This window comes from Typha latifolia, chromosome 3 (genome assembly GCF_019914945.1).
Source record: "Typha latifolia isolate L0001 chromosome 3, TyphaL0001v2, whole genome shotgun sequence".
Classification (NCBI taxonomy): domain Eukaryota; kingdom Viridiplantae; phylum Streptophyta; class Magnoliopsida; order Poales; family Typhaceae; genus Typha; species Typha latifolia.
Genome location: NC_133088.1, coordinates 5,535,434 through 5,552,319, shown reverse-complemented (window position 1 = coordinate 5,552,319; position 16,886 = coordinate 5,535,434). Strand labels below are relative to the sequence as shown.

The 16,886-nt window shown below is 36.4% G+C and overlaps 2 protein-coding genes across 2 annotated transcripts; both read right to left on the bottom strand.

Annotated features, from left to right (window-relative positions):
• Positions 1-263: 263 nt before the first annotated feature.
• LOC140783555 (uncharacterized mitochondrial protein AtMg00820-like) lies at positions 264-608 on the bottom strand. The gene has a single exon (XM_073130465.1). It carries the CDS (start codon positions 606-608, stop codon positions 264-266), a length of 345 nt encoding a protein of 114 aa, XP_072986566.1.
• Positions 609-2,953: 2,345 nt separating this feature from the next.
• Positions 2,954-5,664, bottom strand: LOC140783554 (probable indole-3-pyruvate monooxygenase YUCCA10). Its single transcript, XM_073130464.1, has 5 exons — positions 5,056-5,664; positions 4,472-4,705; positions 4,217-4,339; positions 3,953-4,137; positions 2,954-3,137 (listed from the first exon to the last, which is right to left on the bottom strand). Exons 1-5 carry the CDS (start codon positions 5,662-5,664, stop codon positions 2,954-2,956), a joined length of 1,335 nt encoding a protein of 444 aa, XP_072986565.1.
• Between the last annotated feature and the right edge of the window lie 11,222 nt (positions 5,665-16,886).

Genomic DNA, 16,886 nt, shown 5'->3' with positions numbered 1-16,886 from the left:
ATCATGTCAAACTCCTTTTGCATAGATTCTTTGAATTTAATCATCATAAGTTCATCATTACCAGTATAAATGAGATCATCAACATATACACTAACAATAACTTTACCTTTCTTGTTCCACTTGAAGAATAATGTCTGCTCACTTTGGCTTTTCTGGAATCCTTCTTTGAGAAAATAAGACTATACAAGTAAACCAAGCTCTTGGAGCTTGTTTTAGGCCATACAAAGCCTTGTGGAGTTTGTAGACTGTATGCTCTCTTCCCTTTAGCCTTTTAGTTGATCCACATACACATTCTCACTTAAGGTGCCATATAAGAAGGCATACTTGACATCAAGCTGGAATAATGTCCAACCTCGTTGTGCAGCTAGTGGTATCACTATCCTCACAGTATCCATTCTAGCTACCGGTGAAAAAACTTCTGTATAGTCTACTCTATGTTCTTGTGAATATCCCTTCGCCACTAGCCTTGCTTTGTGCTTATCTATCTCACCAAACTCATTTAGCTTGGTTTTGTAAATCCACTTGACCCCAATTTTCTTTGCACCTATTGGAAACTCCACTAACTCCCAGGTTTGGTTCTTCTCTATGGCTTTGATCTCAGCTTCCATGGCATGCCTTCATCTAGTACTTTTTACTACCTCCTTAAATGTCACGAGATTTTTGGAGTCAACTAAAGCCATGTTGATAATATCTTCTCCTTCAAACAATCATTCTCCTGAAACATAGTCTTCCATCCAAATTGGAGGTTGCCTAGCTCTGCCCTCCCTAGCATTCATCTCTTCTTCATTTGTCTCATTTTGACTTTCACTGTCTGCTTCACTTGAGTCACTTTGAGTTCCATTTTTAGATCCATTACCTTCTTCTTCCTCATCTTTGTTTCTCTTAGTCTCATCTTCACTATTTGCACCATCTTCACTATCTCTCAATTCCAAGTCCATCAATATTTCTTCTCTGTAACTTGCATCCCAATTCTATTGTTTTTCTTCTTCAAAGATAACATCTCGGCTCACTACAACCTTTCTTGCAATAGGATCATAAAGCCTGTAACCCTTGGACTCATTACTTACACCAAGAAACACACAACTTACACTTTTATTTTCAAGTTTTGTCCTCTTTGCATATGGAATATGAGTGTGTGCCACACATCCAAACACTCTAAAATGCTCAACTGATGGTTTTTCACTACTCCATGCTTCATTTGGTGTCACCTCCTTGATTGCAAGTGTTGATCTATTTGGAACATAAATTGTCCATCTCACAATCTCAGGCCAGAAGGTCTTTGGCACTTTCTTCTCAAACAACATTGATCTAACAATGTTCATCACAATCCTATTCTTACGCTCAGCTACTCAATTTTGTTGTAGGGTGTAAGCTGTAGTTAACTGCCTCCTTATACCATTTAACTTGCAATACTATTTGAATTCAAAGGAATTGAATTCACCTCCTATATCTATATGTAAGCATTTAACAGACAATCCACTTTCTTTTTCCACAAGCATTTTGAAACATTTTAAGTAATAGAATGCATCTGACTTTCTAACAAAAAATATGTCAATGATTTTCTAGTGTAATCATCTATGAAGTATAAGATGTACCTCTTTTGACTATTAGATTATAGAGTGATAGGACCATAAATATTTGCATGGACAAGTAGTAGCTTTTGTGTTGCTCTCCATTGACTCTTCTTAGAAATTGGTTCTCGATGCTGCTTCCCTTTCATACAATCTGTGCATACAACAGTGGATGTAGGTAATTAAGGTAGGCCTTGGACCATCTTCTTGCATTAGAGTGTTCTTAATCCCTTATGGCTAAGGTGAGCATATCTACAATGCCACATATGTGTTTAGTCTTGTGCTGTGGTGTGAAAGCAAGCCTCTTTTTTCTCTTGAGTTTGAGCAAATAACACAAACATTCTATTTGTACTCATTTTGGTATGCAAGATTAGGCCTTTGGTCGGATGATATATCCGACACATTCCAAATTGAATGAGAAAAGCTAATCCTTTCTCTTGTAGTTGGCCTATGCTCAAGAGGTTATTCTTTAATTTAGGTACATAAAATACATTTTGAACTACATGATATACTCCATTCACGTTCAATCTCACACTTCCTTTACCAAGCACATTCATCCTTGTATTGTTGCCAAGTTTCACCAACTGCTTGAAAGGTTCATTCATCTCACTAAATTTTGACTTATCTCCACACATATGATTTGAGCATCCCGAGTTGAGGAACCAAATTTTTTCTCTCTTTACATTATGCAACTCAACATAGGACATAAGTAACAATTCTTCTTCCTCTCCAAATTCAGCATAGTTCACCTCCTTGCCCCAAGATGGATATTCATACTGAAAATGTCCTAATTTGTAACAATTGTAGCACTCAACAGTAGCTTTATTGAACCTCTGTCTTCCTCTTCCTCTACCTCTTCCCCTAAAAGTGCCTTTGCCTCTTTCCTTTGTAGCACTATTTTCTTTTGAGCTCACCTTTAAAGCATGCTCGTCTCCACTAGATTTGTGGAATTTTTGCTCGTGTACCACCAGTGAGCTTTGGAGTTCATCAATTATAAGTGTGTCGATGTCCTTTGACTCTTCAATCGAGACAACTACATAGTTGAATTTCTCAGTTAAGATTCTAAGAATCTTCTCCACAATGGTGACATCCTTCATTACTTCCCCATTAGTCCTCATCTTATTTGCTACACTCATAACTCTAGCAAAATACTCAGTGATGGTTTCACTTGCCTTCATTTCTAGTACCTCAAAATCTCTTCTCAATGCTTGAAGAGCTGAACGCTTTACTCTAGCATTGCCCTCGAACTTCTTCTTCATTGAATCTCATATTTGCTTCGAGGTACGCTTCTCCAGAATTTGCTCAAGGATTATCCTATCTATTGCTTGAAACAAGTAATTCTTCACTTTGAGATCTTTGAGCATCAAATCCTCCAATTGCTTTTACTGTGCCTCAGACAATACAACTCCTGCCTCTGGTTCTTCAGAACCATTTTCAACAAGGTTCCAATAACCCTTGGACCTCAAGAGATTCTCCATGAGCATGCTCCAATGGTCATATTGACCATCAAAACGTGAAATGGCAGGCTGCATGAAGCTCTTCTCTTCATTCATTCTTTTTCTTTCCCTTTAGTGTTTGAAGATCACTCAAAAGACAGCTGCTCCCCCTTTTCTCAGGCCCCTGAGAGGTGCTTTGATACCAATTTGTAGAGAAAACTTTGAAACAATATTAATGAACAAAGAAGACTCGAGCAAATTGGCTGAATGATCTTACTTTATTAAAGAAAAACAAGCCTTTTAATAGGCATACAGCAAACAACCTAAGCTGAAAATATGAAAATAAGCTTGACCGAGGTGATCTTGAAATCATATGGGAGGAGATGGGGTTGTTTGAAGTGGACCGATGGCGGCGGCAACTGGCACGGTGAGTGGATGGAGTCAGGAAGGAGATAGTGTTGGTGATCGGGTTCAATCGACCATCAGGGAGGAGATGACCGAGGTGATCAAGGAAACATAAAGGAGAGGAAGAGAGTGGAGGTGCATGAGAGCAACGAAGGAATTTAAAATATAAAATAAAATATTTAACTATCTCGCAACTACAAGCGTTCACCAATTTTTCTAGAGTGAAGGGGTAGGATATTTTTGATAGCTCAAGAGGTTATTATATATTAAAAAAAATTAAAAAGATACTATATAAAATAGGAGGTGAAAATAAATTGTCCCTATATAATATTCGAAATCAATAAAAGCACTTGAGATGTTAAACTGTAACCAATTCCTAGCTGATGGAGGAAAATATGAGACATAAGAAAAACTTTGCATCATATGCCCACACCAATATTGATCTACAAATAAATGTTGCCGATATCCATTATGATGCTTGCTCAACTGCTACACTGTTATATGTTCCACTTCCTAATCTCTTAGCTGCATCTTGATTACTTGGTGATCCTTCTTTCCCTCAAGATCGTCGCTGCTATATCGTTTGCGATGTTCTTTGCATCCATAGAGACACCCGCTAGGCCCTGTCTTGACAATCCTGCACAATAGACTCCATTCTTGCCTTTCCAGTGATTTGGAAACCTTTCTTTTGGTAGCCCTTCTTCATTCAGTAGATGACCATCATCCTACAAATAATCAAAGCTTTTATACAAGTGAAGAACGGAAGGTCAATAAGAAGCAGTAGATATTCTATGCATTCATTACCTTGAGCCAATTATTTGCTAAGCTTTTGTATCCGGTGGCGAAAACAATGACATCAAAGTAATGTGTTGTGCCATTGGAGAATATGATATCATTCCCATTAATGCTAATAACTGATGGCTCCACCTATGAATCAAAGATGATAGAGTTAAATAAGCATAGACAATAAAAATGTAGTATTAGATAAAGATGAACACAGATTTTTAATCATGCGACATTAGATAAAGATGAACACAAATTTGATTTATTGATTACTACTTGAACATCTCCGGCCTTGATTTTTTCGACTGTCCCAACGTCAATAACTGCAGTCCGACCTGTAGTTGCCTTCATCATAAATGGGCCCTTGTCTGGCCTAACTATTCCATACTTGGAGAGATCTCCAAACTTGAATTTGGAAAGGATGAGAACAATGATATCAACAATGTACACTGGAAGATACTTCAAGAGAACCATTCCCAAATATATCATCTCTTTGGTTACAATATGAAGCTGCACATTCCAAGAGGTTAGTTAATGAGCATATCATGAGGAACTTAAAAAACAATAAAACTTCATTTAATGTCCTTGTAAAATATGTTTTTTGCTTTATTCTTTGGTAAACACCGAGTTTAGTTGTACAGCATAAACATATCCATTAAGAAATTAGATCAACTATATTTGGGTGTTAGTATATATCTTCAGTTGGCTATGTCAAACAAGTTTGGTGAAAACAAATGGTACTTATAAAATCACTAATGACAAAGTAGTAATAGTTTTATTATACTCTAACATGAAACAAAAAGAAAAAAAAATGCATGTACATAGGACTTACTAGAAAAGCCATGCAGTGACAAACATACCGGGCTTCTAATCGAGATGGATGTCTTGGTGGCATAAGTTGAGAGATCGTACGCGATCTCCATTCCAGAGTTGCCGCATCCGACCACCAAGATGCTCTTCCCGGTGTACGCCAATCCCGATTTGTACTCTGACGAGTGGAGTACTTTACCAGGAAAAGTATCCAAACCAGGGATATCCGGAATGTAGCCTATGGAGTTCTCTCCAGTGGCTACAACCAAGAACCTTCCGAAGTATTGACTCATCTCACTCGTCTTGGTGTTTCGGGCAGTGGTTCGCCACACCTCCTTGCGTTCATCGTATGATGCAGATTCAATATGCATGTCATAGATGGGATTGATCCCAAAACGAGATGCGTACGCATCCATATAGCGGATGAATGCGTCTTTAGGGAGGTAGGTGGGAGTATTCGAAGGGAATGGCATGTGGGGGAGCTCGCAAAATTGCTTGGCAAGGTGGAGTTTTAGGCGATTGTACGCTCTCTTCTTCCAAAGTGAAGCGGTGCAGTCCTCCTTCTCGAGTATGACGAAGGGGATGGAGAGTAAGAAGAGGCACGCAGCAACTGCAAGGCCGGAAGGGCCAGCTCCAATTATTAGAACAATGCCTTCCATTTCTGATAGTGTGATGAATGCTGGCCTCTCTCTCTCTCTCTCTCTACTATCTTTCTGTTCTCTCGCTTTCTTAGGTACTTGTTTTGGGCCTAGAGAAGAACATATATGAAGGTAGAAGCTTGTTTACGCGTTAAGTTATACTCGTGAGGACCTTCAGTAAGAAGGGTAGAATAGCAAGTCTAGTGACTGACGACTCCGACGAGAGTATTTACCATGTCACAAACTCAGTAGCCACGCAATTCTTACATGCATGCACCAGAATAGTTTCCACTAATGCATTTGAACACCTCAAAATTAATTTTCGTAAGTAGCTACTCTGGAAAGGCAGAGGAACTTAGTGACACATGTCAACTCTACATTGTTTTACAGTTGGAGGCTTCACATTTTTCCTCAACTTACCATCTTTAGTCGAAGCGTACGTTTTGATTACAAAGTGGTCGACTGGAACTTTCTGTTTTGCTGAGGCCACATTTTATCTCATCTTCGCTTGGTGATGTTGCTCAGCGAGCGTTACATTTCGAAGGCTGGCATGGAGAGTACAACGTGGGTGTTTATTTTAACTGACATTTGACAAAATAGCAAGCATAAGGTGTAAACGTTCTTCTTGCAGGGTTGCCTCTTCAGAAGCATGTACAGTGACAGTAGTCAGTTATATTTCGACAAGAATGAATCATGGGAAGGAGATAACTGATAAATCTAATAGACAAATTAATAATTAATCAAATGCTGCATATGTCATTAATGCTTGCATTGACATAAATTTATACAATCTCTTTGACCCTCTTCTGTTCCTAGAATGCATGCATCTTTACCCGAACGTACGTTTTGAGTAGAATATGGTAGACTGCAAAGACTAACATGTGGAGGATTAAGAACAGATCGTCACCGATGTTTCACCAAATAGTTTGTTTGCTTTACGAGAACCTTAGCCGGTTTTGTTGGTCACTAAAGTAGAAATCCATTTATACTTGTTACCTAGGGCCTCTTTCCATATATCTCAGCTCTACTTTAACGTGCACTTGGTCGTTTTGCCTCGCAAGTGCTACGTACAAAAGAAGAGAATGGAAAGATCGACGATGAGTAGGGTACTTTTTAATTGACATCTTACCAAAGCACATCGGTTTCAAACGTGCTTCTCGCATCCTGCCTTCTTAAGAGCATACAGATATGGCAATTAAGAGTCAATCTATGTATGTAGTAGACATCCACAAAGAAAGAAGACAGAGGGGGCAGAGAGAGAGAGAGAGAGAGAGAGAGAGAGAGAGAGAGAGAGAGAGAGGTCCTTTATAGTACTTGATAGTGATTGCCATGGAAGACGTCATCCTCGCCGTCATAGCCAGTCCATTGACCTTGCAATTGTTGCATGCCTCATTATCGTCTCCATACACTTCCACATGAAGGAGGATTGTGCGGCCTCACTGTGGAAGAGGAAAGCCAACAGTTGACCAAAACTTCATCTTTGCTAGGCAATTCTGTGAGCTTCCTCGCATCCCAATCCCTCGGGACGCCAATCTAAAGCTGTATTAATTCATCCTCCACAGGGATGAATATACATCTCATTTCAGGATAAATGATCTCTCTACGATATGCACGTGGAATCCACATCATATGATGATCAAGATAAGCCAATACGTTGGAAAGTTGAACCACTTAGAAGCTTAGAATGTCAATGTTTAGTTGATATTGCATGCCTTTGTTCTAAATCCTTCGTGTAGATATACTCTACCAGGTATGAAAAAAACATATGAAAGATGCCTATTGATATTTTGTATCGATTGTTCACGTTGGACAGAAATAAAATGACAAATTTTGGGTGTTTCACAAGTATGATGAGTTCTCAAGAAATTTGTTTGGCATAGTCAAGCAAAGATCAATCCAAAAAGGCAATACACTTAACAACTAATGTACTATTAACAATTAAACATGGCTAATATATTTGAGAAAATTGGAATAATAACATACTATTAATAAGAGGAAAGGTGAAAATTGAATAATTATTTTACTCTGGCGTAAATTGGATACCATTTTATTTTTCAAAAAGGAATTGAAGGATTTCATTCTATCCCTCCTCTCTGAAGTTTCATGTCCTTAGAGTTCTTTTCTTGAGTTCTTCTTGTTTATTAAATTAGGCATCATTAGAAACTTATTTATCCAGATAGTCTATCCTAAGGTTAATATCAAAAGAAATCAATTTTGGACATATTAGTTGTCATTTCATAGTTTCGCTAGAAAAATATTAAACTTATTAATGTTCTATGTAAGTCCTAAAATATTGAAGAGTTCCATACTTTATTCTAAATTATGAGATAAAATATTGATCTCATCAACCCTTTATTTCTATTAGGAATACATATCCTTAATTTGTAGTCATCTGTTAATTAGATAAACTAGAAATATACAAAATCTTCTGACCCTCCTCACCCATATAAATCGCTAATGAATTAGCAATTTAGTAATATGGTGATTGGTAATAGAGTCAGCAATGTTAATTACACTTAGCAAAATAATATGGTCCCTACAGAAAATGTTGAATTAATGACAACCAAATATTACTCATTTTGTCATCAATTAATTTGTATGATTTGAAGCTGCCATCTGGGACTGGTGATTATTTGACGAAAGCACTTGCTGTTATGTGGACTAAAAATAAGTACTCAGATAAATAAGTTTAGAACTAATTTCCTTGGGTACATTCTTTTATGCACATACTTAATTCGAAACTTGCAAAAAAGCCCTAATGGATACTTTGATTTGAAAAAAAATGGATTTTATACTCGTGTAATTAGGCCTACAATGGAACAACGTTCCATACGGCCCTATCTTTTCTCAAACTCATTGTAGTCTATTTCATAAAAATGCTCGTCTTATTATTCAACATATACATCGAAGAGGACTAGTCCTTTGTCGAGCCTATTGACTTATATGATCTTTAAAATTAACTTTCTAATGTTAGTTTGTATCATCTAAACCCCTCATGATGTAATTTAAAACTGCAAAAAGACCTTCAAAATATGCTAGGAAGATCAAAACACCCTTATCTTTGTAAAGGTTGATGACAGTAAAAAGATTCAAGGATGGATATAGACTAGGATTCTTAAGTCAATCTTATCAAATTTAGCAAAAATTAATAATAATTTGGACAAAATAATCCAAAGAAATCAGGCAAACATGCACAAGACTTTTTGCGTGAAAAAATCGTTTCAATTCTAAGCTAAATAATCATGGATCTTCTTCACGAAACAAAATTAATGCATATCAAATTAATTTAGACACGAAATATACTTACAAATGTCTAATGATTGGAAGTCATTCTTACTTGCTAAATCATTCCTTGAACTACTTCGAGTGCACTAGATTACGAACTCCGCTAGAACTCATAAAGTTGAAAAGCCCCCTTCTTGGTACTTCCTCAATGAACAGTAGAACTTTCAAGATCTTCACGATATAATTTTGCGATGAAGTAGATCTTGAATAAAAAATAGTTTGTCATATTTTTCACTTGGATCTTAATGTGGAAGATCTCCAAAAGCCTTCCCAAAGGTATATTTCAAGTCTCGGCGAGTTCCACTTTTATAGTGGCCCTAGGAGAACCAAAAAGTCCTAGTCCAATTTTTATCATGACAAACTTAGTTTATTTCCAAACCGGTTCCAAAACGGAAAGCTTATTCAAACATACTTAATGACATTTTAATGCTTGATATGAACTCCAACCGGAAATTTCATCCTAAAAATGTTTGACCTCCTTTGGATTTTCTGTATACTTATATTCCATCCCGAGAATGTTCAAATATCTTCAACATCTAGATGTTTTGGAAATTTTAACTTTGAGAACATTATGAACTCAACCCTTGCAGACTTGCGACTGATTCGAAAGTGGTTAACATGTCAACCATAGATTGTTTTACAGTTTGAGGCTTCACATTTTCCCTCAACTTACCATCTTTAGTCGAATGTACGTTTTGATTAGAAAGTTGTCAACTGGAACTTTTTGTTACTCTGAGGCCACGTTTTATCTCAACTTCTCTTAGTCATGTTGCTCAGTGAGCGTTACATTTCGAAAAAAGCAAGCATCAAGTATAAAGGTTCTTCTTGCAAGGTTGCCTATTCAGAAGCATGTTCAGTGACAATAGTCAGTTATCTTCTGACAAGAATGAACCATTGGAAGGAGATAGTACTAGCACAAACCTAATAGACAAATTAATAGTTAAACAAATGCCTACATTGTCATAAAGTTATACATTCTCTTTGACCCTCTTCTATTCCTAGCTGAGTAGAATATGGTAGACTGCAAAGATTAACATGTGGAGGATTAAGAACAGATTGTAACCGATGTTTCACCAAAAAGTTTATTTGCTTTACAGAACCTTAGCTAGTTTTGGTAGAAATCCACTAACACTTGTCACCTAGGCCCTTTTTCTATATATCTCAATTCTCACCTCTACTTTTACGTACACTTGGTTGTTTTGCCTCGCAAGCGCTAAGTACAAAAGAAGAGCATGGAAAGATCGACGATGAGTAGATTACTTTTCAACTGACACTTTACCAAAGCACATCGGTTTTAAACGTGCTTCTCCCATCCTAGCTTGCTTCTTAAGAGCATATAAATGTGGCAGTTAGAGTCAATCTATATAGTATACATTCACAAAGAAAGAAGACAAAGAAGAGGTAGAGAGAGAGAGAGAGAGAGATCAAAAATAACTTTCTAATTTTAGTTTGTCTTACCTTAACCCCACCCCCAATAATGTGATTCAAAGCCACAATTAAAAAGACTCTCATAAGATATTGGGAAGATCAAAATACCCTTACTTTTGTAAGGATTGATGATAGTAAGAAGATTTATGAATGGATGGAAGCTATGATTCCTAAGTCAATCTTATCAAATTTAGAGAAAAACAGTATTAACCTAGATAGAAAATCTAAAGAAATCACACAAACATGCACGATATATTTTACGTGTAAGAAATCATTCATAGATCCTCTCCACGAATCAAAACTAATGCATATCAAATATAGACATGAGATATACTTACATATGGCTAATGGTTGAAGTCGTTCTTGCTTGCTCAATCGCTTTGTAAACTTCGAGTACATTAGATCACCAACTTCACTAGAACTCATGACATCAAAAATCCTCCTTAATAGTCCCTCGAGAGGCTAATATAAATGAACAATTGTAGAACTCGTCGGATATTGATATAGAAGAGATCTCTAACACACAACTTCAATTTCTATCATATCAAACTCAGTATATTTCCAAATAGTACCAAAACTGAAGGCGTGTTCAAACAGACTTAAAGACATTTTAATGCCCAATGTGAACTTCAACTAGAGATTTCATCTTGAAAATGTTCAAATCTCCTTTGAATTTTCTACATTCTTGATATTCCATCCCAAGAATGTTCAAATATCTTCAACATCTTGATGTTTTGAAAATTTTAACTTCGTTCCAAACTTAGCTATTGTTGTACACTTTAGAAGTCCGAATGTTGTGACCCATTTGAACTCCCTACGTATGCATTCGAAAAAGAATTATTATAAACTTCTTTTGATTATGGAAACTTTTTTGTGATCTTCATGAAAATTTGTGCCACTGCTCATATAATAAATAACTATGCATAGATACATTACCTCATAGGTGTTGGGGATGATATTTAGTAAATTCTCCTTGTCCATAGGAGCACTATATATGTGCATAGATTGAACTCATTATAATTTATTTCTTAGAATGAGTTGCCTAATCGCCCAATCTATATATCCCGAAAAACTAGTACGCCTATAGGCTTATAATGTATAAAAAAAAAAAGCTTTCTAAATTTTATTTTTTATCAATCAAACCATTGAGATTTCCTAAGTTAGTAGAATCAAATTGAGCAAAAGATAATGAACCAGATTTAAAATACAAAACAATCACTCAAACACGCACCCTAACTCAAGATGTACACACCAATATCCACAAGTAAATATAGTCAATATCTATTATGATGTTTGATCAATTGCTAAACCAATATATATTCCACTTCCTAAATGATTACACTGTACATCTCGATTACTTGAGTGATCCTTCTTTTCCATCCTCAAGATCATCAATATAAACGATATTATTTGCATCCATAGAGATTCCCACTAGGCTTCATCTTGATAACCTTGCATAATAAACTTTTGTATTGCCTTTCTAGTGATATGAAACTTTTGGTTTAGTTTTTCTTTTTTTTTGATAAAACTTTTGGTTTAGTAGTACTTCATTTGGCAAGTGCCTATCATCATATAAATAAGGACTCGTTTGGCTGGTGTGTAAGTGAGATTTATGCACCAACAAAACATGATCAAAAGCTTTTACAGAAGTGAAGAATAGAAGGTCAATAAAAAGTCTGTGCATTCATTAGCTTGACCAATTATTCACTATGTTTTTGTATCTAGTGACAAAAATAATGGCATCAAATTAATGTGTTGTGCCATTGGAGAACATGATCTTATTGCCATCAATGCTAACAATGGATGGTAGAATCTATGAACCAAAAACAGATTATGAAATTTAATCATAGTAGCAAAGATCCTAAAAGTGGCTATTGAGCCTAGAGAAAAATTGAGCATAAGATAGACTGAATCTAGCAAAGATGGGGAGGATGATCACCTTCAGCAAACTTCCTTTTCCATCCTAACTATGTAAAAAATGGCTAATCTAGAATCTCAACAAATCCCTAGAGGCAGACACCAAATCAAATATATGAGCCTCTATTGTTGGAGGAAGGGAATAGACTACTTGGAACAATGATCTAGGTTTAGACCATGAAGAATCATCCATCATGACTAAGGGCATAGACTACTTCGTGGCCTTAGACGTGCATGATGATTTTTTTATATTTTCTATTTCTACACAAAAGAAAATATGGTCTTTATACTTACTAGTCTCCTATGAAACATTAATGGACAATTTCTCTATTTAATTCATTAGCATGATTATCGCCCATGTTTGTTTGCCTTCCATGTAGGTCAAGTTTGGATCCAACTGCCCCATCCCTCAAGAGTAGAAGCATGCATCCCTATTGTTGGATATTTCGGGAAGCCTCTATGCATGGATGATACCACACTAGTTAAGGATTGATTATGATTTATAAAGTAGTGTTGTTGGAATCTAAAGAGAATGGTCTCCATCAATGGTTTATTTATTAAGATCTCTCTATTGCTTGCTTCAGATGTGGGGTCATTAGTCACAAAGATGACTTCAATCGCACTACTATACCATCCAAAGCCAAACTACAAGCAAAGAGGGAAGAGAAGGCATTGTCTGAAGTTAGTTTGAGTGGTGATCAAGTTGATACAAATAATAAAGGGCTTGATGTGGCCTTCTCTTGGTAATAGGAGTGCAATTAGGACTTTCTTAAAGCAAGTCCATGCTACTGTTGAGGGCAGCAAGAGATCGTCTCCTTCATCCTTTGGAGCTAAGCCTAAGGGTGATGCTACCTATTCGAAGCCACTAGTGGAGAAGTCGTTCGTTGTGGGATTTGAAATTCTATTGATTTCTAAGAAATAGAATCCTCGGCCATCTACTCTAGTATGAACTACTGAAGGGCAATTGAGTGTGGGTAATCTTAATCATCCTGACCCAAATTTTATTATTGTTAGAGCTTAGATTAACCTTGTGCTTGTTATCCTCTTTTGTTCTAGTCTTCTCACCTCTAAAAATGAGTCTCATAGTGAGGTTATCATGATAACTTCACCGGATACTAATCTTTTAGTTTTGATTTTTTAGCAGAAAGATGAGAAGGTGGAGGAGCAACGTGTGTCACTCAAGAGAGGTTGTTGGGGTTAGTTTCACTAACTCTTTTTTTTTTGTCTTTTATGTTTAAATTTCTATATTAGAATTGTCATAGGCCTTCGAGGACTTAGTACATGATAGATGTATTGAGTTCATTTAGATGGACAGGATAAGTATTGTGATTCTTTAGTGTTTCATGTTGGGATTGAGAAAGATATTACTATTGTGCATAGATTGGTCCAAATTAGAAATTTGCTTGCCTTTCTGAAGACTGCGTCTCAAAAGAAATTCTCATTGCTTAGAAGGAGAATATTGGTGAAGTTGACATGGTGGCTCCCGAAAATATGCTCACATGGAGATTTCACCAAGATCCAGACTTTGATGGCTACTCTCAATTACTTACTGAAGCATGGGATTCATTGAACAAAAATAATTGTATGAGGAATCAATTAAGGTGCTAGTAGTGAATTTCTTTTTGAATGATGGTTGAGATTTCAATGCCTACCTCCAAACTAGTGATCTTTCTCTCTCAGCTCAAATGTCAAAGCTTTTTCCTTCTTTGTTAATTTCATTGGTATTAGCTCAAATGTTAGAGCTTTTTTCTCTGTTAATTTCAGAGCTTTTTCCTCCTTTGTTAATTTCATTAGTGTCACTGATTTGGTGCATGTTGGTACCCCCTATAGGTATTAATTGTGATGGTTTGCCCAAATTTTGATTCGCTAATATCAAGAATTAGTGAGTGTGGATCGGATCTACCTCTTCCCTAGAAGTTTGGTCTCCCACCTTAACCAGACAAAATTTGACCATGCCCTTTGTTTATTAACTAAATTTAGATTTTCCCTCTCATTTTGTCAAACCCTTTTAGTTTGAGACACTTGGCTTGAGTTTTCTATATGTCAACAAATCCTTGAGGATACTTAAGGATAGGGAGTCAATATGAATCCCCTGCATTGCTTTAACAATCGCATAGAGTAGACAAAGAGATCTCTCTGTAATTAGAGTTCTTCAATTGCTAGGTATTTAGAGGAGCAATGAGTCTCTATCAATTCTCAAATATTTGGGATTGAGATTCAATGCCATGGGGATGGGTTCTCATTATAATATTATGCTTTTGTCTTTTCTTTATAATAAGCATGCATCTTTAAATAGACTCATTTGTATCAAATGGTCGCAATGCACTCGTTTAAAATGGATTGTGGATGGTGTTCTGAATTCTCGTTTCTCCATCCTACTACTTCCATTAGATACCATCGAAATACTATCACTACTATTACCTCTCTTAATGGTTCTAGTGTGATTTATCCTATTAAAAGTTTTACTAAATTTGTTAATTTATAAAGCCTCGTGGGGCTTATCCCTATCTCGACCAGGGATAATGAGATGTGACATTCTCTCCCTGTTTTGAAAAGTATGGATGCAGCCAGTGTTGTGCGACTTATTTGCTAAATGAGATTAAGGATATTGTTTAGAGCATGCTAAACATCTAAACCCCTAGACCTAATGGGTTTCAGGAGAGGTGTTCACTAATTTACTTTAGGTCCTCACCTTTCAAGTCTTGTAGTTCTTTGACATTGCTCTTTTGCCTCCTTGAAGAATAGGCACAAACTTATTTACTCTTATTCCAAAAAAATATATATATAACCTTGTTAATATATTAGATTTCATATGCTATTTGTAATGTTTATTATAAAATTATTTCTAAAGTTTGGATAAATAGGCTGAAACTTTTGCTTGATTTGCTTGTGGGCCCTGAACAAGAAGCTTTTGTGGCTAGCAAAAATATTGGTAATAATAGTTTGGTTGCCCAAGAGTTTGTTCATTTAGTGGCTTAGTATAAAGGTGACGTCTTCTATAATGCTTCTTATGTTAGACATAAAAAAAAGCTATGACTAGCTTAGTTGGGGGGTTGTTATCCGAGTTTTGACTATTATGAGTTTCTTCAGAAAGTGGTGTGATTAGGTTTGGGCACACTTCTCTTCTCCTAATTTTTCTCTTTTAGTCAATAGGAAGCCTACTAAGTGGTTTAAGTTGTATTCATTAAGGAGATCCTTCATCCCCTTATTTGTTTATCATATGTTCTCATGTTCTCATTATTCTGTTTAATGAAGAATGCGTTAGTGGTTTGTTAAAGGATTTTTTTTCAATAACGGTCACCCTAATCTTATTCATCTTCCATATAATATGCTTACTTACTTTTTTTGCCACTAGGAGGTCGACTAGTGTGATTTAGGCTATTCATGATCGTTACTATAACCTCACTAATCAAAGGGTTAATTCTACTAAGTTTTCAGTCTACTTTCCCCTTTCGTTACATATTGGGATCAGGAGTTGGGTTAGTAGAAAGTTGGTCCTACTAAAAAGTAGCTTCTTTTTTTGTATTTAGGGACCAAAATCTCCTATAACCATATCAGGGTTGATTATCATAAGGATTTAGTTCAGAGGTTTGAGAGGAAGCTTGCAGGGTTAAAAGGGATCAATTTTTAGAGGCAGATTGCCTAAGACTAATCAATTCTACCGTGCATTCAATTCCTAATATCTAGTTAAACTCCTCTTGGGTTCTTAATTCTATTTTCTATTCCTTTGCTCACTCAGTTAGGAGGTTTATTTGGAAGAGGGGTGCTACCAAAAATGCTTGACTTTATCAATTAGTAAACCACTATGTCATATAAGTCTGAGGAGGGTTTTTCTGTTTGAATTTGAGTTTTGCTAAGTTTGCACTGGTGGGCAAAAATGTCTTTAGGTTGTTCAATAATATAGACCTCTCATAGATCCACATTATGTGGGCCACGTACCCTAGGCTAGATCCTTGGGCTACCAAGCCCATTAAGAACATCTCTAGGATCTCACGAGATACTTGGATTTAATACTTGGCCACCAATACTTGGGCAGATCCTTGACTTCATACGTGGCCCTTGTTGCCCAAACCCACTTTAATGTAACCATGTGAAGGCATGCGTCTTTTAATTCCCTAATTTGTGATAATAATTGGTTGTTTTTGTTTTACATAATATTTTTTATGCTAACACTGTCCCTTACATATTGCACATCCCTATTGAGTCAGTGGGGGCCACTAGGTCTAGGCCCTTGCTCCAAACATGGTTCCTACTACAAAAGTCTTCTATGCATATTTGATGAGTCTTGGAAACCATCGGCTGAAGGATCAAATATTTTATAGGAGAACTTTTTGTTGAAAATTACCTATTAGATCTAATTGGGTGCCTAGACCTAGCCTAAACCTAGCCAATTTTAACCGAGCTAAGCCCGCAAACTGTGAGGTTGATTACAATAGACTAAATACCAAGCTCGTTTGGTCCTAACTCGGCTCAAGCCCGAAATTGTAATGGGCTGCACTAGCTAGGCCTTTGCTCACTAGGCCAGGCCTGACCCGTTACGCCCAGCCATTCCTACGACTTTTTAGTTCCACATAGAATATTTAGCTTATTGAATATCACTACATAACTATATA